The 25004-nt window shown below is 46.1% G+C and overlaps 1 protein-coding gene across 1 annotated transcript in view; it reads left to right on the plus strand.

Annotated features, from left to right (window-relative positions):
* Positions 1 to 20090, plus strand: part of Smco2 (single-pass membrane protein with coiled-coil domains 2) — a 27226-nt gene extending 7136 nt beyond the window's left edge. The window contains exons 3-9 of the mRNA XM_050164724.1: positions 793 to 923; positions 2228 to 2377; positions 4353 to 4428; positions 6579 to 6635; positions 10636 to 10692; positions 11545 to 11720; positions 19833 to 20090. Coding sequence (XP_050020681.1) covers positions 793 to 923; positions 2228 to 2377; positions 4353 to 4428; positions 6579 to 6635; positions 10636 to 10692; positions 11545 to 11720; positions 19833 to 20031 — 846 coding nt within the window. The 3' untranslated portion in view covers positions 20032 to 20090. The remainder of the gene's footprint in view (positions 1 to 792; positions 924 to 2227; positions 2378 to 4352; positions 4429 to 6578; positions 6636 to 10635; positions 10693 to 11544; positions 11721 to 19832) is intronic.
* The last annotated feature ends 4914 nt before the right edge of the window (positions 20091 to 25004 follow it).

The raw sequence follows: 25004 nt of genomic DNA on the forward strand, positions 1-25004 counted from the left end.
CTCCCTGGAACTGGAGTCTCAGGTGGTTGTGAGCTGGGAGCTGTATTCTCCTCTACCATTGGAACAAGATCTATCTGCCACACACTCTGTTTTCGCAGCTCAGTGGACTGTCTTTTTTTTTTTTTAATATTTATTTATTATTTATACAATAGTCTATCTGTGTGTATGCCGAAGGCCAGAAGAGGGCACCAGACCTTATTGCAGATGGTTGTGAGCCACCATGTGGTTGCTGAGAATTGAACTCAGGACCTTTGGAAGAGCAGGCAATGATCTTAACCACTGAGCCATCTCTCCAGCCCCCAGTGGGCTGTCTTAATCTGAAACATTTGTACTTTGCCTTTTTGTGGTATCGAAAAAATACCACCGTTTGTTTTGTTTTGCTGGGCTCTTGTGATGTCGCCCAGGCTGGCTATAAATCACTATGTGGCCTAGGTTGGCCCAGGACTTACCATGTAAGCCAGGCAGGCCTAGTACTCCTGGTAGTCTCCCAGCCTTCTGAGGGCAGGGTTATGGAAGTGCACCCTTGCCTGTCTGGTGTTGAGTTTTTGAAGAGCTATGTTGTTTGAGTCAAGTTTCGGAGTTCACGACTGGATGTGTTTCTACTGTTTCACCCTGAAAACATTTTTTTCTGAGAGGCTGGTACTGCAAATCCTTTGTCTCGCTATCCCGTCCATGCTCCCGGGAAGGCGGGCCCCCCATCTCATCCACGCCCCCTGGAAGGCGGGGCCTCAGACAGGCTGTGTCAGGTAGGGCTGCAGGAGCCAGGATCTCTCACGATTATCATCTCTGCAGGAGGGATCGCAGCAGGAATTTAAGCACAGCCAGGACCCACGGAGCAGTCAGGATGAGCAAAAAGTCACGCTTGCCTGTGAAGATCCTCAAGGGCCACTGCCGCAGTGTTTGGAGAAGAGCTCCCCTGCATTGTAAGTTTTGACACAACCCAGTTGGGAGAGCTGAGCGATGTGTGTGTGTGTGGGCGGGGGGGGGACACGACAGTGAAGTTTAGTAAGGAATTCAGAGAGAGCCTGTTGAACCGTGTCCACATGCATGGGGACTGGCTGACCCTGACCAGCAAGACCGAAGAGTCAGCCAGCCCTGGGCTGAAGGTGCTGGCACAGCCGTCAGGTCTTCTGAGTGTCCTTGGATTTGGAGCTTAGATTTGACACACATCTCAAAAGTCTCAGATAACTGCTTATATACGAAAATCATTCAATCATAATTAAAAGGCTGTTATTAAGGCCGTGAGTGTCACCACCTGTTGTCACCTCTCCTCCCTGCCACTATCCTGACCCAATATCTAACATTCATTACATACAAGGAGATTTCAAATATATCTATTTTTAGGGCTGGGGCAATAGCTCACTGGTAGAGTCCTTTCTTAGCATGTGTGAGGTCCTGGGTTCAATCCCTAGCATCGAGAAAAATGCATAAAAGTATTTTTTTTAAAGTTTACATATGAGCCAGGTGGTGGTGGTGCACACCTTTAATCCCAGCACTAGGACGGCAGAGGCAGGCAGATCTCTGTGAGTTCTCGACTAGCCTAGTCTACAGAGCAAGTTCCAGGACAGGCTCCAAAGCTACACACAGAAACCCTGTCTCAAAAACCACAAAACCAAACAAAAGTCCGTATGTGAATGCTTTCCCTGCATCACGCATGTATATACACTGCATGTGTGTACACTGCGTGTGTATACATTGCGTGTATGTATACTGCATGTGTGTACACTGCGTGTGTGTACACTGCATGTGTGTACACTGCATGTGTGTACACTGCGTGTATGTACACTGCGTGTGTGTCTGAGGGAGTCAGAGGAGGTTGTTGGATCCTCTGATCCTGAAATTATGGATGGTTGTGAACCACCATACGTGTGCGCTGGGAACCAAACCCTGGTTCTACGCAAGAGCAACAAGCCCTTGAAACCAACTGGGCCAATTCTCCAGCCCCACATAAAACCTTAAGGGCTGGGCATGTAGCTCCATGGCAGACTGCTTACTTTGTGTGAGGTCCTGGGTTTGATTCTCAATAACACACATAGATAAGTTTGCATGATTATTTGCTTTATCAAGACTTTTAAAGACCTGTTTACACAGATAAATAAATGGCCACCATTTCGGTGCTAGGAAACACATACACAGATCAACCTGTCAGTCCAAGGAAGAGCGTTTGGAGCTGCGTGAAGTGTTTCCCACGCGCTAGCTTCTGGTGATGAAGATTCTGTTTCTGCAGGACCCCAGAGAGCTCGGTCTTCCAGCTGAGCAGCTGGAACGCAAAGATGGGTGTGGAAATGAAAGAGCTCGCCGCGGACCACGTCGACTGGCTGGGGAGGATCAACGGCGTCATACAGAAGATAAACAGCACAGAAAGCACAGTGAAGAGGTAGATGCTGGGCACTGGGACTGGCAGGAAGACAGCGGGATGCCTCATGGCTCTAGAGCTCAGAATGTTGTGGGCGCTTCGGTGAGGCCTGGGGCAGGAAGCAGAGCCTCAGGGTTGGAAGTCAACATCACAGGCTCACACCAGAGCTCTCTGAGTCCATCTCAATGGTTTCTCCCACACACTTTTTATTTAAAACTGAGTTATTTACCAAAGGGATGCACCCAGGCACCCAGTGGGTTCTCTCTCTCTCAACTTATTTTTCATCATTTTTACCTATGTGTGTACATGCAGTTGAGTACAAGCACTGGTGCCCAGGAGGTCAGAAGTGTCATATCCCCTGGAGTCTGAATTATAGGCATCTATAAGCAGCCATGTGGATGCCAAGAAATGAAGTTGTTCTTTTGCAAAAGCAGTATGGACTTTAACTACTGAGCTATCTCTCCTGTACCCTGTGGGGTCTCAAGTAGCCCGGGCTAACCTCAAATTCTTTGTGTATCTGAGCATAACTTTGAACTAATACTCCTGCCTCTGTCTCATATGGAATTGTTGACAGAGGTTTCTTTCCTGCCCAGTTCCATAGCTGTTCAGCCCCAAAGAAACACACAGAGGTCTACGTTAATCATAAACTGGTTGGCCTAGTAGCTCAGGCTTCTTATTAACTCTTTACGTCTTAAATTAACCCATAATTCTTGTCTGTGTCAGCCACATGGCTTGGTACCTTTACAGGCGAGGCAGTTAAATCTTGCTTCCTCTGTGTCTGGATGAGGACTGCAGACTCAGCCTTTTCTTTTCCCAGAATTCCCCCATTCTGGTCCCCGCCCCCCCACCTATACTTCCTGCTTGGCTACTGGCCAATCAGCATTTTATTAAAGCAATGCAAGTGACAAGTCTTTACAGAGTAGAAGAGCATTGTCCCACAGCTTGGAATGTGCTACTGTAGCCTGTAGCATGCTGGGGTCTGAACCCAGGTCTTGATGAAAGCCAGGTAAGCCCTCCACTAACTGAGCTGTCCCTGCATTACAGAGACTGGGTTTAATTCCTGATGGCCCATTTATTGGGTGAGGTAATCAACCTTTTTAAGGGCTTGCCTTTCCTCATGTATAAAAAATTACTAATAGTTATCCTCATCACTGACTTATTGTGAGTGTTCAGTTGTGAGGCTGTCACATAATCAATGATTGACAAGCAGAAGCTCCTATTGGAAACAAGTATCTGAAGCCTGAATGTCCCTACCATGTTCCCAGCTCTTTCCTAGCACAAAGGTCCTGTGTTCCTAGCTCTCTCCTCTGGACCTGCCACAGAACATCTGCTCATACACACCCCGTCCAGATGGACCATTTATCCTCCAGAGCATTAAAAGGTATCCAGATCCCAACACTATGCATTTTCTCTTTTAAGAAATATAATTATATTACATGGCAATTATGTTTTTAATGTAAGGTCCTGAGAGTTTCACAAATGTGTATAGTTATGAAACCAGCACGGTGAGGACATTCCTTGATCCATCACAAAATTCATTATTTTCTTCTTTCCTTGTGTTTAAGATTGTGTCTTATGCAGCCTAAGCTAGCTTGGCATTCCTGATCCTTCAACCTCCACCTCCCAAGTGGGATTAGGTGTGCACCACCACACTCAATTTGTTACTGAACTGAAGGCTCTGGACAAAAGCCCAGATACCCAGTATTTGGGTTTACAAACGTTGCTGTCCCACTGTCAGACTGTGGCTTTAGCTCAGTGCCTCCCCCACACACGTCCCCAGGTACAATCCCAGCACGAGAGAAACAACCCTCTTTCCCAGCTTGTGCCTTGTCTTTCCACACCTTTAAGAGCATCTCTCGAGAAGCAGAGGTTGGCATCTCTTTACTGTGTCCTTCTATGTAGACTAGCGCTTCTGGAAAGATCAGAAATGTCTCCCACGTTGGATGACTGTTTTCTCAATCCACAGGACTTAGTCCATTTCTTCATCTGTTTGTAGCCTGTTAAATGAGGTGATAACCCTGGAAAACCAGTCTGAACATCTGGAGGACGCTGATCAGGAAGCAAATATTGAGGTAAGCTGGGTTCGGACTTCTGCGTCCACCTCCCTCCTTGGGTGCCAAACAGATCATAGCCAGAGGGAAAACGTGGCTCTGTGATAGGAGGAACCTCGCCAGGCTGCCAAGCCTCAGGACATGGCTTCTTTTGTTTGATGCTCAGAATCCTGGGCTGTGCGCGGCTTCTCTCCTCCTAGGCTTCTGTCTTGATGCCCTCATGAGAACACAGGTCTTAAGGAGACCTGTGTGTTGGAATCTCAGAATCCCAGCCCTGCCAGTTCAGAGAAAACATCTAGGAAATGGAATTTTCTAGCTGTGTTCTTAGAGATCAAGAGCAGACTGTGTGGCCTTTGATAACTTCCTGACGTGTTCTTGTGCTATTTTCAAACCTCCAAAGCATCCTATTTCCTTATCTCTGTGTTCTCAGAGATTCTTTTCAGAGAAAGGGTTTTTAAATTATGATTGATGTTTATTTTTTAAATTTTTATTGTATTTATTGTATGTTTGTGCATGTGTGGATGTGTGCATGTGTGTGTATGTATACATGGAGGTTAGAAACAACTTTCCAGGTTTTCTCTTTCTACCTTGTGGGGCCCAGGGATTTAAGTCAGGTTGGTGGCAAATACTTTTACCTGCTGAGCTATATTTTGGGACAAGACTCTTCTCTTAAACATGGGTTGGTCTGGGACTCATTATGTAGACTAACCTGTAGGCAGAGTCTACCTGTCCACTGGCTCCAAAATAAATGCATAGAGACTTAATATTTATAAATCCTTGACCAATAGCTCAGGCTTATTACTAGCTAACTCTTACATTTTAAATTAACCCATCTCTATTAATCTACATTCTGCCACATGGTGTTATCTCTCTTTTCATACTGCACCTCCTGTATCCTTGTCATGTCTGGCTGGAGATTCCTCTGACTCTGCCCTTCTTCCCAGTGCCCTTAGTCTGGTTCTCCCGCCCAACCTGACCCTGTCCAGCTATCTGCCAGTCAGCTTCTTTACTAATCCAATCACAGCGACATACTACTCACACAGTGTAAGAGAATATTCCACACTCATCTTGACCTTTTGTGCTGACCTTGAACTCTCAGCGAGCCAGCGGCTTCAGTCTCCCCAGGGCTGTGTTTACAGCCGTGAGCCCCCACACTTGGGGAGATTTGTATTTTAAGGGGGAAGCTTGAGGAAACAGGAAAGGATAAGATGTTAAGCGCTTATATGAAACTCTGCCGGAGCAACGCAATTTTGTGTGCATGCTAAAAGCAAAGCCCGCCACACGCCACATATGAGCGTAAGATCCAGAAGCAGGTCAGATGCCCACCAGTTGATAGATAAACCATCATCTTGTGTGCACAAGGGAAGACCACCTGAAATAAAAAGGAACAAATTCCTGATTCTCCTAGCAGCATGTGTGACCTCAGACACAGTTGGCTATTTGAAAGATGCCAGCTCAGATGGGCACAGACTTCACAATCCATTTATTAACAAAAAAGCAAAGCCATGGGGACGGAAGATAGGCAGGCAGAGGGAAGAGGGAAGGGAGGAGGCAGTTAAGAAATGACCCTGGCAGAGGATGGGGAGTCCAACCTCACCTACTTGATAGTGCAATCCCTTAATAGACCACGTGACTTGGGGGCTGGTGATGAGCAAATGTGGTACCAAAGGAGGGTGAGCATACACCCCCAGATGTGACCACACACTGCTGAAGTTGCCACGGCTCAGGATGACCAGGGCTCCTGCTACTTGTTGGACCAGCGCAATGCCTAGCGAGGGGTCACTTGCAGAGGGTGTGGTCAATCATAACTTTTAACAAAGTTTTGTGTGTGTGTGTCTGCATGTGTGTCCCAGGCACTCACAGAGGCCCGAAGAGGGCATCAGATCCCCTGGAGCCCCAGTTACAGGCAGGTGTGAGCCGCTGTGCAGATGTGTGCCAGGGATAAAGAGCAGCTGGGTTTTAACCACTGGGTCCTCTCTCCAGAGCCACCAATTGTATCTTCCTGACATGACTCAATGCTGGCTTTTATAAATCAGCGTATTACGAGGGGGAAAATAGCTATGAAATCGGAACCTTGTTGATCATGCATGTGTTTCTCCTAAGAATTAATTGTCTTACTCCAGTTCCGTTTGTCATTCCTTCTAATGTGTGCTGTCTACCCTGTGTTCCAGGAGAAGATCACAGAAATTAGAAAGCAGTTAAAAGAAGTGAACGTCAAACTGGCCCAGGTAGGAGACGTCTTTGTAAACGAGGAGGAAGAACGCCCTTGAGAGCATAGACTTTAAACTCAAAGAAAGGGTCCTCGGAAGTACGCCTCCAGAGGGGATTCCGTGCCACATGCTCGTTTTCAGAGGAAAAATCCTGGGGTACCAAGATGAAGTGGCTCGGTAGGAGAACTTCTGTGAGACACGTGTCAGCCATCTAGGTCCAATGTGTAGCTGCACACACACAGAGACACAGGCATAGACACAGACACACATACATGTATACACACACGTGTATATATACACAGATGCACACACATGCATATACACACAGAGATACACACATAAACACTGCAACACAGATACACATACACACACACATAAACACAAACACAGAGATACACACACACAAACTGACATAAACACACAGATATAGACACATAAACAGACACACAAACACGCACATGCATACACACAGACCCACATTCATGTATACACACAGACACATACATGTATACATACATAGATACATACACATGCATACACAGAGATACACACATATATAAACACAGAGACAGATACACACACCTACACAGACATATAGACACACAGACACAGATATACACACATGCATACACACAGACACACACATGCATACATACACAGACACACATATGCATACACACAGACACATGCACAGACACATACATGCAGACATACAAACACGCTTGCATAGACAAAGTGACTCACCTACACTTCCAGATAAAAAGCATCGCTCTCAGGCCAGAGAGAACCCAGTGGGTTGAGCGACTTGCCGCCAAACCTCGCGATTTGAGCTTGACCCTGGAATCCGCATGGTGAAAGGAGAGAAGAGGCTGCTACGTATTGTCCCCTGACCCCAAGACATGTTCCGCGGCACGAGTACCACCTGCTACAAATGAGCAAATGTGATAAAAAGTGAAAAAAATGTAAAAATCCACTTTTGCTCTCCTGTTCCCATTCACATCAACATCACAGAAGTATCACCTAACATGTGTAAATGTTTTTTCTTCTAACAAGAGTAATACATACTTATTCTAGCAATTACAACAATAGGAAACTAAGCCAGATGAAAATGAAACACAGTTGGATGTAGTGCACATACCTGTAATCCCAGCACTTGGGGGTCGGGGGGAGGCAAAGGCAGGCAGATCTCTATGAGCTCTTGTCCAGCCTGGTCTACAGAGTGAGTCACAGGACAGCCAGGGCTAGGCAAAGAGACCTTGTCTCAAACAAACAAACAAAACCAAAAACAAGAACCTGGCTCCTTCAAAGACAATCACTAGAAACACCTTTTGTGTGTCTGTGTTCTTCTAAACGTCACGTTTATTTGCACACTGAATAATGTTGTCATCAGATACACCTGTCTAGAACTTGCTTTTTCACGGGTCACTTTTCCCTATGATTTTCTGTGCCGGTGAGATGTCATTTTCAGTTACTGCTGTAGCTTGAGACTGATGTCTGAGCTTATTAGTTCTGTTTCCTTGGATGGTTGGGATTTTGGGAGAAACCAAGCTGTGTGTGTTTACCACGAGAAACCAAGCTGTGCGTGCATTTTTACCATGAGAAACCAAGGTGTGCGCAAGTGTTTACCATGAGAAACCGAGCTGTGCCTGAGTGTCTACTACGAGAAACCGAGCTGTGCCTGAGTGTCTACTACGAGAAACCGAGCTGTGCGTGAGTGTTTGCCTCGAGAAACCTGTTCTGGGACTAGGACCGAGGCTTGGTGACTGACACAAATTGGGCCCAGGGTTCAATCACCAGCCCCTCATAAACCAGGCCCGGTGGCCCACACCTGTAATCCCAGCTTGGGTGGCGAAGGCAAGAGGATCTGAATTCAAGTTCATGCTTGACTTCACAGCGAATGGGAGGCCAGCCTGGAATATGTGAGACTCTGTCTGAGAAAAATTAAGGAAAGTAAGAACGGAAAGCCTCTGCCTGCTCCTCTCAGTGCACCTCGAAGAATCAAGAGTAGGTGTTGTCTCTCCCAGACAACCTGCCGGAGATGCAGGAAGTCAACAGGAGAGAGCTTCTCTCTGCCAACCACGGCCGCTGAGCCAGAGCCCAGATCTCACATGTATACCTTAGGAAGGTTTACCTACGTCACAGAATTACTCCCTTATCTCCTCAGCAGCCTACCTACTCTTTAATCAGCTTCCATATTGGTACAAGGTTTTTGTTTTTAATATTACATGAATGGATGTTGTTTGCTAGCATGTCGGTCTGCGTATGTACCACATACATGCAGTATCCACGGAGGTCAGAAGAGTGCACTGGATCTTCTGGAACTGGAGGTACAGTTGTGAGCCACCATGAGGGTGCTGGGAACTGAACCTAGCTCCTCTGCAGGGGCCTGTGCCCTTCACTGCTGAGCCCTCTCTCCATGCTAGATCTTTACAAGGAATAAAAGGTGTAACAAGCAGAAAGAACGGCTGACTAGAGGCTGTTGTATAAACTTATTCTTTTATTTAGATGTGTATGTGTGTGCTGTGTGTATATATATCTGTGTGAACACAGGTATGTGTGCTGGTGCCAGTGTGTGTGTGTGTGTGTGTGTGTGTATGCGTGTGCAAGAGGCGTGAAGTTGATATCAGCCATTTTCCTCAGTTGCTCTCCATTTTATTTTGAGACGGGGTCTCTCGCTGGTCCAGAGTGCTCTAGTTCTGGCTAGTCTAGCTAACCGGTTTGCTCCTGTCTCTGCCTCTCAGGCAGCTCCCATGCCTGGCACAGCTCCCATGTGGATTCCAGGCATCTGAGCTTTTACCCTCATGCTTGCAAGGCAAGTGCTTCAACCAAGCCAACTTCTCAGTGCCTATTTTTTTTTTAAACAGACTCTCAATACACAGCCCTGTGTAACTGGAGACTGCTTGTCCATTTCCCAGCTGCTCAGACCCGAATAATCACACAGAAGCTATATTAATTATAGCACTGTTTGGCCAATGACTCAGGCATATTTCTAGCTAGCTCTTACATCTTAAATTAACCAATTTCTATTCATCTGTGATCACCACGAGGCTGTGGCTTCCAGGTGAAGGTTGCAGGGGCGTCTGTCTCCATTGGCAGCTACATAGCATCTCTCCTACTCCTCTCTCTCTCTCTCTCTCTCTCTCTCTCTCTCTCTCTCTCTCTCTTCAGATTTCCTGCCTAACTTTACTCTGATAAGCCATTGGCTGAAACAGCTTTCTTCATCAACCAATAAAAGCAATACAGAAGGACATCCCACATCAGCCCTGGCTGGCCTTGAATTTGCAGAGATTTGCCTGCCTCTCTCTCTGTCTGTGTGTGCTGGAATTAAAGGCAAGCACCACTATCCTGGGAACTGATACTTACAAAGGACTGAAACATCACCCATGTTGGTCTTGGCTATTCTTGCAATACTCAGCTCATAATCTGACTCGTGAGCAGTTTGCCTCACGTTCCGTTTTCATTTGCTTCCGTGGTGCTGAGTACCAAATGCAGGGTCCAGATCGTGGCAGGCCGAGCGCCCCACCACTGCCCTGCATCCTCAGACCTGAGTACCGAGTGCAGGGTCCAGGTCGTGGTAGGCGTGCACCCCACCAACTGTGCTGCATCCTCAGACCTGAGGACCCAGTGCAGGGTCCAGGCCATGGTAGGCGTGCACCCTACCACTCTGATGTACCCTCAGACCTGAGTACCGAGTGCAGGGTCCTGGACGTTGTAGGCGAGCTCCTCACCACTGCGCACCCAGTGCAGGGTCCAGGACGTAGTAGGCGAGCTCCCCAACACTGCACTGCATCCTCAGACCTGAGTACCCAGTGCAGGGTCCTGGACGTGGTAGGTGAGCGCCCCACCACAGCGCTGCATTCTCAGACCCAGAAATCCACTCTCAAGGGAGCTGTGTCACTGAGCAAACACGAATATCTCAGCACGGTCACTTTGTATGTGGTGCAAAGCTAGAGATTGTATTATCTAAACCAGGAAGACGCGCTTGCCAGTGTTCTCAGACCCGTGAATATCGTTTTAGGTTGACGCTTGCAACGAAGCCCGCGAGTTAAAGGAGAAACTAATTGAACGGATAGAGGTGAGATGCCCCGAGTCCACCCATCCAAGCAGCTCAGTTGGGTTCCGGCTAAACCTGGCAGTTCTTTCCCAGGAGGCTAAACTACACCTTATTCTGGTTTCTGGTCACACGTCTTCGTTTCCATCCCTCAGGCTTCTGCCTTGGGCCAAAAGAACCCTGCCGGTTTCTGGTGTCTCTGCCTCCTCCTCCTGTGGTTCTCGTCCCTTAGTCATCTGGAGCTTTCCTCCACGTCCACACATTCTGCATTCTGAAGAATGACATCTCTTCCCCAGACCTTGCCTGTCTCTCGCAAGCAGAGACATGCGTTCATCCTTGAGTTTCTTCCCTGACACCCTGGATGTGTGACAGACAAATGGGCTGCCGCCCTCCTACTCAGCATGCTGGTTCTTCAGCATCACTGGGTACACTGGGTACCCAGTCCTGACCCCACCAAGCCTCAGCCACACTCCTGAGCATGCCTCTCGCACTAATGCACATGGGCATTTTTCGTGTGTTTTGTTTCACAAGCCTTGTATGTGCTCCTGTAGTCAACTGCACATTCCTATCTAGTCTGTGTCCTAGCAGAGTGCCCGGTGGGCACCCACCATAGGTGTGGCATGGATGGCCAGGCTGAATACACAGATCCAGTACAGGGGTGTCATTCCAGTAGTTAAAAGTTAGCACGTGGGTTTCCCCTCTCTCCTCCAACTGCGTGTGAGTCACTGAGTGTGCCTTGCCATTGGCCACCTGGGGTGTTACGGACAGAAAGACGTCCTCTGTTGCTGGATGACAACTGGATGAGACTGGGAGACAATGAGATTTTTCTTTTATTAAGAAAAGATAGTTGATTGCTCTTTAAATCCCCCCCCCCAGAGCTTTTATAAGGAAATGAACATCCTGAACGCTAAGCTGGAGGTATACCACACGCAGAGAAGGGAGACAGACTCCCAAAGCTCTGAAGACTTGGATACGGAGCAATCAGAGCCCCTGCTTCTCGAGGCTTCTCCGACCCCTTCAGGGCCACATTCTTCTCCCTACAGTGCAGTGTGGTGAGTAAGACCAGGGGCTGGTGTGGGCTGGACGAGCTTATCCAACGTCATCAGGAGTGCGTTAATCACAGCACTTCGGGGCAGAGGCAGGTAGACCTCTGAGCTCCAGGCCAGACTGGTCGATATAACGAGACCAGGTGCACGTGTGTGTGCCTGCATGTTTGAGTACTTGCATGTGCATGTGTGCGTGTGTGAGCGTGTGTCTAGCTTCTCAACATATGAACTATTCTAAGGTCCACTGCATATCTTCAAGTGTTGAATAATAATTTCTTTTGTAAATTTTGTGTGTTAATTGAAGTCATAGAATTTTCCTTGTTTTAGCTATACATCCACTGTATTAAGAAGTATATAGGCAAGCCAGGCAGTGGCGGCACACACCTTTAATCCCAGCACTCTTGAGGCAGAGGCAGGAAGATCTCTGCGAGTTTGAGGCCCGCCTGGTCTACAGAGCGAGTTCCAGGACAGCCAGAACTGTTAACACAGAGTAACCCTGTCTTGAAAAACCAAAAAGAAAAAAAAAAGAAAAGAAAAGTATATAGGCATAGATAGCTTTTTGATTACTTTAGATAACCCTGTCTATATGTAATACTTATGTTTTACCTGTACACCATACCTTTCCAAATCTTTTTAGATGTGTGCAGCGCAGGGAACGGAACTTAGGAGCTCACATATGCTAGGCAAGTGTTCTAACACTGAGAAACATCCCAGTACATCTATGTTCTTTTTTAAAAATTAAAAGGTTTTTGGTTTATTTGCTTTATTTTGTGTGTTTGGGTGTTTGCTTGCATGTGTGTGTGTACACCATACACATGCCTGGCACCTAGGAAGGTCAGAATTGTCCTGGATCCCTAGGACTGGAGTTACCGATGTTGCAAACCATCCCGTGGGTGCTGGGGACTGAACCTAGGTCCACTGAGCCATGTCTCCAGCTCCTCTGTCTACATGTTAAAGAATGGAATTCACATTTGGTTACCACCTCCACCAAAGGAAACTACTTACGAAGCAGATTGGACAGCATTGGTTTGCTTGACAAGATCACTCCTCCTCATCTTCCTTTAAAAAACTAAAATCATTGTATTGATAAGGATTCACAGACAACACTTTCACACAGCCAGATTAAGGTAGCCATTCAAACAAACACTACCCAGTCTCAGATCTTTGTCTCTGTGAGTTCCTGTGCAGTTGGGAGGGCCCTCTGAGGCTGTGGGCTCTGAAGCTGGGGGGCTTAGGGTTTTACACATCACATCAACTACATTTTTATTCACTTACCACAAAAAAAGAAAAAAGAAAAACACTATGACCGAGTCGAAACCAGAAAAGACATGAACTTGGTGGCTTCTCTCAAGTCATGTCTTCCTGCCATTTGTCCTTCCTTCCACCCAGCACCACCCTTCTCTAGGGTCCTTTCTGGATGCTGCACAGTCCCCCACACTTGCTGATGTTCACATATAAACATTGCAGGCTGGGATCTGCAGAAGAGAGAAAACACTTCCTTTCTTTGTAAGATTGCTTGACCGTGGTAACAGCATATATTCTCAGTTCATCCACTTTCCTGCAAAGTTTGTGGTTTCTCTTTTCTTGACAGCTGAACAGTATTCCACAGTGTATATATGTATTTATAGTGTATATATGCGCCATGCTTTCATTTCCCATTTATCTGTCGATGGACATCTAGGTTGGCTCCGTTTCCTTGCGACTGTAACTAGCCTAACAACAAACATGCATATGCAGGTAGTCCTGGGGCAGGAGATGGCGTTCTCTGGGTGTATGCCGGGGAGCCTCTTCCTTATGCAATACTGGAGGCATACTCGTGGAAAATGTCGAATCTTCTCTTATAGAGCCAACACAACGTCTTGGAGAAATAGTCCTTTCTTCAAGAAATGACCTCCCGTCCTTCATTTCCAGCCACCGACTCAGAGATCTCAGCAACCTGCTTTCTGGAGCCGTTTCCAGTTGTTGTGTTTGAAGGAGACCCCTGCACAGTGGGGGCTTCCTCCCAGACCCCAGATTAGGCACAAACCACACCCAAACACCCGTTTTCACAGAGAGATCCTTTATTAAGCAGGGAAGAAAAGTTAAAGTGGCTGCTTTCTGTCTCAGCCAGAAAAATAGTAGCAAATGACCGTGCAGGGGTTGTTTGTAAGAGGCGAAAAGGGGAGGTCTGTGTTAGAATGAGCAAGGATGCAGTGGTACAGGAGACAGAGGATGAGGGAGAAGAGGGGAAAGGACAAGGGAGAGCAAGCAGGGGTGTTTATTTGTCCCTGAGGAACAAAGGACTGCCTCTGGATAGAGGGGAGACAAATGTGATACACAGGCAAATGGCAGTTTATAAAGGCAAACGGGAAACCCTAGGTTAGCACGAGGTGTTTAGTTTTAATTGGGCATGTTCGTTAGGTGAACCAAAGGGGGCTTTTGATCGCTGGACTTTGGCAGTCAGCCTCAGAAGGAGGAAGTGGCCAAACAAGGGAATAGACCTTGGCGGTTAGCTTTAGGAATATAAGCTAGTGGTTTTTAGCAAGGCAGAAGGAATGGGGAAAAGGGCGAGGCCTGCCAGAGCCACATGCTTGAGTGGGCCAGTGTCCTTTCAGTTCTGAGTCATCTGTTGTCTGGTTGTGACAGCCTCTGTCCCTGTACCTTGCACATCTTTGGGTCACGGCTCCAACATCATACTGCAGTCAATTGTTTTCAGTTCTGTGTCTTCTTAATACTCTGTGAACTATGAAACCAGGATCTTGTCTTTATCATTCTGGGACATAGACCACACTCAGGAAGTGCCAAATAAGGAGTGATGCCAGCGAAAATGGTGATGACCTCAGAAAACATTCTCCTCCAGAGTCAACAGGTGGGAAAACTGTCAAGAATCGGGGCCAGAGAGACGGGAGGGTAGAAGCGCTTGCCACTGAAGCGTGAGGACATGACTTTTGATCCTCAGAACCCACAGAACATGCCAGTTCCAGTGGCATGCATCTGCAACCAGAATTCCCACAGAAAGATGGGAGGAGAAACAGGAGAATGTCCCTCAAGCTCAGGGTCACCTAGCCTGGAATATCCACACTGAGGAATGGTGTAACAGTTTCCTCCAAGAAGGAAACATTCCATCCTGCAGGAAGCTTCTTCTGGAAGAAGGTGAACAACTCAAAATAGCTTCAGGAAGTCCCTGAAACTGACGAGATTCACCAGGCCCCTTCTTGCCAGGGTAAACAATAAAAACTCAGAGATATCTCCCCACCCCCAGCCCGCAAGCCTCAGATGGAAGGAAGTTGCACTGCAAGAAAGACTCAGACCAGAACAGTTGCCTGGAGGAGGCAGAAACCAGCCAGGAGCTAGCAAGAGGTTTGGAACAATGGAGGCACCTAGAAAGCTTACTCTCCAGCCTACTGTGCTGCCTGTAAGATTGTGCTGTCCCCTGTGCTGGGTGCTGGGGTGGGCATGGCTGATGCAGCTGGCTTGAGTCATTTCTGCTCCTGTAGGTAACCCCTCACCCATATTCCTGTAAGTAACCCCAAAAAACTCACTCGTTCACCAAGCTGGACATGGTCTGTTGTGGGTGCCCTCTCTGGAGGGTATAGATGTGTGTGATACCTATTATGGTCAAAGTAAAAATGCTGCAGATCCCTGAGCGGCAGGGCAGCCCCAGTCCCACAAGGACCTGCAGTTGTGGCAGGTGAGAGACAGAGGCAGAGAAAGTGGGTATTTATTTAGTGGGTTATGAAGGGGAAAGGGGGAGAAGTGGGGAGAAGGGAGAGAGCCAGAAGCTGCCTCTTCAGGAGAGAGATGGAAAGGGAAAGGACTCAGGCCGGAAGCTGAAGGAAGATCTGCTTGCCTCAGTGGACAGGGGAGAAAGTGGGAGGGGCTTGTCTCTTAAAGGGAGAGGACAGACCATTACATTCCCATCTCGGGAGGTTAGGCACAACAGGTTAAAGGAATTGGCATGACAGATTCTCAAGACTGCTTCCTGCTTATTTGTGGGCGTAGTCTTGTGGGAGGAACTTGAGAAAGCTGGGTGCTGGTCACATCCTGGGGTAGCTGGTCTCTTTGCTCCTGTCCGGTGTTTGTGGTATGGAAATGTCTGGTGTCTCTTACACCTGTTTAAAAGATTGGCGGAACAGAGGACAAAGTTAGTTACACCTGATAAACAGCCCTCAGCTGCTCCAGATCTCAGTGCATCTGAGGGCTGTTTATCAGGTGTAACTATAGTACAGAATCTGCCTGGAGAACTGGGTCCGAGCTTGACTATACTGGCTCTCAACTTAACAGGTAAAGCAGGGTTGGATTAAATATAAAGTATTTTTGTAAGAGACCCAAAAGTACATAACAATTTAAAACATGAGACTTATTGCTTTGTAGTCTGGGACGAGATACAATGAGCATACAATTATAACATTTAACAATAAACATAGGTGCATTTAAATTCCATGTATGTATACACACACACAGAGTGAGCAGGAATTGGGTGAAGTGGATGCTTTGGTGGGCCCTACCATAGGCACCCCACTGCACAAAGCACACATGCAACAGAGTCTGCACTGGGGAACCAGGAAAGGAATACCTCAGTAAAGATGGCAGGACTTGGTCACCTGACCTGGTCATCAGTTAAGATGGCGGTGAGGTCACCTGACCCCAGTTAAAATGGCGACAGTCACATGTTGAATGAAAAAGCCACTATTTTTTTGAGCCATGGGAGTTTTAACAAAAGAAACCTAGAGGCGCGATCCGTCCGTCCTGTTCCTGAGCTGCTGCACCACAAGTCACGGCAGGGGGCAAAGGCTGGAGTTGAAAACAGCTCCTCCTGGATCCGACTGATCTTGTTGGCAGCAGTAGTGGTGACAGGGACAGTTTGAGGAAAAGCAGAACCGGTGGGACACCAGCATAGCATTTACAGGCGGGTGACTGATAGTTTGAGGGTTTATACCATAGCTGAAACATGAAAACTAGCGAAAACACCACAGGGCCTATAGAAGAGCGTCCTCTCTGTATAGGCTGGGTGTGAAATGGCGGCAACACACCGCAAAGCCTACAGGAAGACGTCTCTTTTCTACAGGTGGGGTATTAAAGCCTCACTGGCTCTGGTTCAGGCAACTCAGAAGCCAGAGGCTAGAGGTAACTCCGAGCAGTCACCTATAAGTGCTCCAAAAGAAAAGAAAAAAAAAAAAGGAGAAAGAAAAATCCAAGGGACCCTGGGCCCCAAATTGAATCCACCACACAGCTTGTGCAGTGCTAGCGTGGGAGGACCAACCCTGGGTTGTCCAGTCACTTTTTTGGCTATGGAAGGCAACCAGAGAGGAATGTCAGTGAAGCCCTCAGCCGTAGCCGTGAAGGCTGTGATTGGGGGCCGGAAGGGGAAAAGTCACCACCGAAGCCGCTGGTGTGTGTAGACAGATAAAATGCAGCGCTGTTGTAAAGAAACCTGGTTCCGCCTCTATTGTCAGTCACTTTCCTTTGTGTCCTGCAGAACATCTGGCATACCCTTTCATGAAACAGGAACCCTGAAGGACTGTCTCACCTTTAGGAAAGTTCAGCAGTCATCTCTCTGTGGGTCCTGTATGTCCAGTTTATACAGCATGACATCAAGCAGTCCAGGCAAAAACAGTTCTTGCCCAAATGTCTCACAAACTCCATGAGGAGCCTCTTCAATACCCATCTTCCTCTTGAAGTAATTGATGCTGCCAGGAGCAGATGTGTTCATTGTCATGAAAAATCTTAATTTCTTAAAACATTTTAAATGCCATATTCTGTAGTCTTTGAAAGATAAAAGAATACCTATCTAATTGAAATACATCTCTGTACATCTAGAAAACCTAACTAACATGACTACAAGCTTGACTATTATAGATGACTGTCTATTAACTGTATTTCTTAATTACACATTGCATTTTTAAATGATCTACACAAACACAATACCTTAAACAAGAGCAGAAATATACATATAACAGAATTCACCTTAAGTTTGTATCAATAAACCAAGATCCATACCAATGCAAATCTCTATAGAATACTCTTCTTTAAATGTAAAAAAAAAAAACACTCATATACAATATTTAGGAATTTGGGCGTATTTCTCTCCAAACTGCTTCCTGTTTTTTGTTGGGTGAAGTATTTTTGGAGGTGTTCATGGTAATGTTTCAGGGGGTTTGGTTCATCAAACCATATTAGTCTGGAATTAATCCACAGGTTCTTATCTTCTGTGGAAACAAAAGAAGAGCCTCTTTTCCAAGCAACATATCCTTAGACTCAAATTTTGGAATCAAGATACCTTTATGTTGGTTGAACATACAGTGAAATGCCTCTCGTTATGTAGCTATTTAACAGTCAAAAAATTCAAAGAAAATACAGTAATATACATAATCCAGATTCTCTGTGTATCTTCCATCTTTACATGGCTTATATTTCTTTGTTGTATTAATTTTTTTTACAAGTTTTATATTTATTTTATTAACTTTACTCCTTTAACCTATGACTGTCTGTACTCTGTCCCTTTAAAAAGTTTTGTTTTATTTTTTTTAAACCGTTTACTTTCTTTTATAACTCTATACTTTTTTCTCTCTCTCCCAAACCTACATACATTTCTTAAACACAGCATGTCTCAGTTAGAGGTCTTTTTCATCTGAATCTGCCTTTATTGCATATCTGTAATCCTTTTCTGACCAGAAGTGCCTCTTAAAAAGCTAAGCCACGTTACTGTGACTAGGGATGCTTGGCCTTGTGGCTCTACCCAGTCAACATGTTGGAGGAGGTCTGTTCACTGCCCCTGAGAGCCGTTCTCTCCACCCCAGATCCAGGGTCGGGTCGCTGCAGGTCTGTGTTGCCATTAAGCGAGTTGTAGCACTCTGCTGACAAACCCCATTTAAATGCTGAACCACCTGAAAGAGTCAGAGCCGCTCGTTCTGGTGAACTAGGAAGCTGCCATTTTGAAACTACATAGTTTTTTTGTTTTGCTACCGTTGAGTCAGGAAACCTTCTCTTAAAATACTCATGCCTCAGCTTGCTTCTATCAAACAGAGCCCATCTAATCAAATTATTAACTCTGTTTTCTTTTGTGTCTAGAATTACTTTTTATGCTTTCTCAGGTTTTACGTGGATTTGGTTGACCACATTGGCATGCCAATTCATTGTAGAAGGTCACTTGTTTGTTTCCCGGCCACCTGGCACCTCAGACCCAAAATAGCCACACAAAAACTGTATTAATTAAGTCACTGCTTGGCATATTAGCTCTAGCTTCTTATCGGCTAAATCTTACATATTGATTTAACCCATCTCCATTAATCTGTGTATCGCCACGAAGCTGTGGCTTACCAGGTAAAGTTCTGATGTCTGTCTCCAGTGGGGCTACATGGCTTCTCTCTAACTCCGTCTTCTTTCTCCCAGCATTCAGTTTAGTTTTCCCTGCTTAACTCTCTTCTTCCCTGCTATGGGTCCAAAGCAGTTTTCTTTATTAACCAATAGTATTCACAGCATACAGAGGGGAATCCCACATCATACATCTACATATAGATTTGTATATGTATGTATAACTTTTCCAGAATTATGAGAATTAAGAATTTAGTATCCATGACATATAAAGAACTTTTATAATGCCAGGAAAAAATACAGCCCAGATTTTAAAACAGGTAAAGGGCTTAGACAGTTGGCCAGAGAAGGTGCACAGTTGGTCGGCGACCACATGAAGACATATACAGTGGTATTGTCCATTAGAGGAATGCAAATCAGGACACAGTGAACACAGTAAGAAGCTGTTTTATACCCACTCTAGTGTGCAGTGTATAGTATAATTTTATATGCCACTGCATATGATGTCATGTGCTTGGTGACCATGCACCATTGAAAATAAATACTGCAGCTGATAGAAAATTAATACATCTTTAAAAGGCAATCAAAACCAGCGATCCTATACTATCAAACAGACGAATGTGGCTCCAACTGTATCCAGAAAGGGCACATTAACGCAAAGATCGAGAGCGACCAAACGAGGTCGTGTGGGCGCATGCGCGGCTTCCTCCTTTTACAGACTGTGGTCATAGGACAGAGATACCCCCATCCCCACCCCAGGGTGGAGCTGAGGGAATGGGTCCGCACCTTCAGTGCGTCTGAACGCACGTGTCTTCTTTGCTGTAGGAAGCAGGCACTGAAGCTCTTCGTCATGGTCTACGTGGTCACCATCACTGGTCTGTCGTGTTACATACTGTTCGTGGACGCCACGTTTCTCTTCGAAAGGGTGCTGCCCAGTGTGCTGGGGCGCCGCACCATGTGGGAGCTCCGGGAGATGATGGCGCCTTTCCTGAATCTGGAAGCGGAGGACTTGTTACCATCCTAAAGACCCAGAAGTTACTGATGCCGGCCCTCTTCCTCTCTAATAAATTTTACATGTTCTTATGTTATAGTGGTTAGCTTATTTTCAAAAGATGCCATTCAGTGTTTTTAATGGATTTTGTTATTATATAATATTCAGATCACAGAAAGTGATCAACACAGGATCTACCGGCTCTGTGGGCTGGGGCTCCAGGGCCGTAGCGGGCATATCTTGATTTTCTCAGTGTTCATCTTTCCCCTGACAACCTTTGAAAGATCCATCTTTTCTTAGCAAAGACGGATACTAAGGCCCTCCGACACTGCCCCTGCCTTTCTGCGAGGCATGCACACTCATGAGCGTAATCATGAACACATACATACATGCTTGCATACAGACATGCTTAGGCATGCGCACACACATATACACTCACACACACATACATACACACACATCCACACACACACACATGAGGTGCCAGTGTATTATGTCAGATGTCTCTGAGAATTTTAAGAAAATTTATGCAAAGAATTGAGATGTTTGGAGTGAGTGTATGCGTGTGTGTGCATGCACGTGCAAGTCCGTTTTATTTTTCTGCTTAAACCAGCCAGATCTAGTTCTGTTGTTTACAATCAAAAGACTTTTAAGTGAGGTAGGGAAAGTTAGATATTTTATCCCTAATCACAGGTAATGTGGAACTGCTTTGTTTTTAACATGAGAAGTAGTTTTAACTGAGCTGTGCAAGTCTGGTAGAATTGTAACTGGAGTGGGTTGGTTAAAGGACGGGGGATTGGCTCAGTTGGTAAAGCCCTGGCTTTAGTCCTAAAACCACGTGTGGTGGTGTGTGTCTATAATCCTAGCTCTTGGGAGGTGGGACAGGAGAACCAGAAGATGAGACTCACTCTCAACTTCATACAAAGTCAGAGGCCAGCCTGGGACCCTGTCTCAAGAAGCAAATGACCCATTCGGGTGTGGAAAGGCAGTGATGGGGAGGTGAGCATGGTGGAACGGACGCCATGGTGTTTGGTTGTATGGTAGATGAAGAGGAACGGGCAGAGAGGGCTGTGCAGTGGGGGCCGTCCCTACACCTGAACTGAGCCACGGGCGGTTTGACGACAGAGAAGAGGCAATCATCCTGGAGGAAAGAAATTCAATTCAAGCTGGAAATCGCTTCTCTGGTGCGTTTGTTTGACGTTATCTGTTTGATGTTGTATTTTGAAACAAGATCTCACTGTGCAGCCCTGGTAGAGCAGGTTGGTGTCAAACTTGCGACACTCCTCCTGCCTCTGCGCCTCCTGCACAGGGATCACAGATGTGTACTGCCATGCTTGGTCTGTATCTTTGGGATAACTTGTAGATTTTTGATTTCACGCTGCAGCAATCACGAGATCATACAAATTCCCCAAACTGAGTTACTGTTCTTTGCATCTGTGTTGTCACCATTCACATGGACATGTATGTACGTATGTATGAATGCACGTATGTACATATGGGTCCCTGCTGCAAAGTCCAGTCTGTTTCTACTTGCATGGATTGACAATATGCACACAGTCTTGGAAAATTCCAACAATTGGGCATTTTTTGTGTGAGTGTGTGTGTGTGTGTGTGTATGCAAGTGTGTGTATGTGTATATGAGTATATGAGAGTAAGTATATTTGTGTGTGTGTGTAATATGTGAGTGTGTGTGCATGTGTGTATGTGTGCATGTGTATGTGAGTGTGTGTGCATGTGTGTGTATATATGCAAGTGTGTGTATGTGTATATGAGTGTATGAGTAAGTATATTTGTGTGTGTGCGTGTGTTTGTATGTGTGAGTGTGTGTGTGTGTGCATGTGTGTGTACTTGTGTGCATGTGTGAGCATGTGAAGGGCAGAGGGTGACTCTGGGAGTTGTTTCTCTTCCACCTTGTCGATGCAGTATTTCTCTAGGCTTCTGGAGCTGTGTGTACTGAAAGCTAGCCGGTATTTGGCCAGCAAGCCTCTGGCCACTCCCCTGCCTCCGTTACCCATCTTGATGAAGGAGTGCTGGGTTACAAGTGTGCACCCCTCATCCAGGTTATCAGGCATGTGGTGTGACAGATGATTTACTACCGGAACCGTCTCAAAGCTCCAAATATCACTCTTATGCTGGTGTTCTATGGCCATGAACCGTTGTTGGTTGTCGGAAATGCGGTTGGTTTGTGCTGGAACTAGCTATCAACAGAACTGCAGATAGACGCATTTGGTTACACATTTATTTAGCTCTGCCTCCTAAAGTCTTGAACCTACAAAGTCCCTATTTTAACAAATTCCTCAGGCAACTCTTATGATCCAGGGTTTAAATTGCTACCATGCTGTTACAGACAAAAGCTAACTGGATTACAGATTAGTCATGAGGCTCACAAGGCTAATCAGGAGGCGACTAACTTCTTAGGGAGGCTGGGAGGGCCTGGTGGGAACTAAAGGGAATTCCCAGGACACACCAAGTGTCGAGACCTCTCAGAACAGTGAGCACTCACCAGGTGTTGTGATGTATTTTTTAAAGTCATGGGTAAAAGCTTGTTTACAGATAAAGGGCCTGTTCTGACCAGATTGTAGACAGAAGCTGGTGTAGTATTTTATAATTCTCAGGTCCATTCTTACTACTAGATATGATATCAGATAATTCTCTTATAAGTCCTAAAGGGACATTTTGAGTTAAGTAGCTCACGGTCTTGTGATGATTATATAGCATAAATAACAAAGTACTGTTTTAGAAGATTGTCTTAAAGGATAAGTTAGCATCTCAGTAACTTCTATGATGAGCTTTTCTTGGGGTTTTGACAAAGCTGAGAATTTTGTTCCCTGGGAAATGCAAGTGCTATTTTTTACTTTCAGTTTGTCTGCGTGAGTCTCACCCTGGACAGCTGACTGCCAGAACATTCAGTTATGTGGAGAGAGGAAAACAGAAGCGTGGTAACATTGAGAGTGAGTGGGGGCGTGGGGCAGGACAGTTGGCTGACCTTGGCTGGTTGGGTTGCGTCTTATTTCAGAATGCCATGGTCTACCAAGGCCAGAAATGCTCTACACTGTTAGCTAAAGATGTCCGAGTCACTGTATGAATATGAGGGGAGCTGAGTCTTGACAGTCTCTGTGTCATGCTTCCTGAGTGGTGGAGGTGCGCAGCAGTGTTAGGAGCTTTGAACTTGGATGCAAAATTAGGTGATGGTCATGCTCTGCCTCCAGTTGTGTGTGGGGTGGAGTCCTCTCCTCTCTCCCTGTGGAGGAAGGTCCTGGCAGTGCCCTGCCCAGTTACCAAGAGTGTTGACTTGTCCCCTACTTGCTCTTGGTCAAGGAGCTGCCTCACTCTGGGTCTCTCTGAGATGGATCTACAGTGTCAACCACACTGAGGAGACTGAGCGCACCTCTGGGTGTGCCTGTGGGAGTGTTGCAGAGGAAAAGACTCGAGGGAAAGACCCATCACAAATGCAGGTGGCACCATCCAAGGGACCGCAACCTAAATGGAATAAAAGGGGGCGGGAAGTGAGCTGAGCGCCAGTATTTACCTCCTTCTGTTTCCTGGCTGTGGAGGCAATGTGACCAACTGCTTTCTGTTCTGGCTGCCACGCCTTCCACACCTTGATGGGCTGTATCTCCTCAAACGGTCCCATTCTGTGGGAATAGTCTGCATGACCAAGGCAGGGCGTGTTTCTGAAGGGTCACCCAGACACTAGCAATAACTGTGAGATCACCTGACGCTTGCGCTGCTGTTGACATTATGCTTTAAGGTGTCCATCATCCTAACCCCCTTCCCAACATCCTCTCTATAGTTAGTTCCCTTCTGGGTACCACACCCACACCCACAGGGAAGTCCTATATTCCAGGCACTCTAAGACCCCTGGGAAAATAAATGGCCAGTTATGTCAGGGAAGTCAGTCGCTAGTGTCCAGTTTTCTGTTTCTTTTTCTTTTCACAGAGACATAAAGAGGGGCAGAGACAGGGACAGTTACAGTAGCCCCACGTGGTGGGACTCCAACTGATTTCTTTCTCCATTGGAAAATTGTACTGTTACTTCTCAAAGCTTCTCATCTTGAGGGGTTGGGAGGTAGCTTAGTGGTTCACAGCTCTTGCTGTTCCGGTCAAGGGCGTGGACTTGGTGCCCATTACCCATCAGGCAGCTCATATCCACCTGGAACTCCCGCTCCAGGGGAATCCGCTGCCCTCTTCTCCTCTGCGGGCACTGCGCTCACATGCACACACTTTTGTTTCTTTTTAAATAAATATTGAACAGAAAATTTGCAAAAAATAAAATGAGGTATTCACATATACTCTCTACTCAGATTCCCAAAATAGCCTTCTGCCACATTTTAGCTCTTCATTTGTGCTTCTCAGTAGACTTATTTTCTTCATCTGAAACGCTGTGTATGTCCCTTCCTTCCAATTATAGTTGAAATATGTATCCCCTAGGAGCAAAGACATTTTGTATAATTATGAAATGGGAAGTTTGTTATCGACACATTACTCTACTATCTGGATCATTTGATCAATTGTCTGCCCTGTATAGAATTTTCTTCCATATAGGATCAAGTTCAGTATCACATTTCCATGTGCTATAGCCTCGTCTTGCCTTTTAAGTTCTTTCAGTCTGCACAGACCGAATGTAGCTGCAAAGCCCTTTCCATCTGGGTGTGTGCGTATAACTTCCTCAGTCCTTTCTGTGCCTGCCCCTGACGTTTTAAGAGTAACCTAGTTATTTACAGAATGCCCCTCCATTTGAGCTTGCTTGATGTTTCTGCATGGTTGAATTCAGAGTATGCATTTTTAGCTGCACTAAAGTGGTATTTATATTTATATATTTAGCTAAATGGTATTGAATCCTTTTCAGGGCATTATCTCTTGAAGTGGGCAAACCCCACCTGTTCCTCATTGGTGACATTTATGGATCAATCAAAGAATATGTAGTCTGGTTTCCCCCACTAAAGTATGATTTTTTTAATTGTAAAAGAAATTTTAAAAATTACATGTATGAATGATTGCCTGTAT

This window comes from Alexandromys fortis, unplaced genomic scaffold, assembly GCF_014885135.2.
Source record: "Alexandromys fortis isolate MF-2015 unplaced genomic scaffold, M_Fortis_MF-2015_v1.1 scaffold_153, whole genome shotgun sequence".
Lineage (NCBI taxonomy): Eukaryota > Metazoa > Chordata > Mammalia > Rodentia > Cricetidae > Alexandromys > Alexandromys fortis.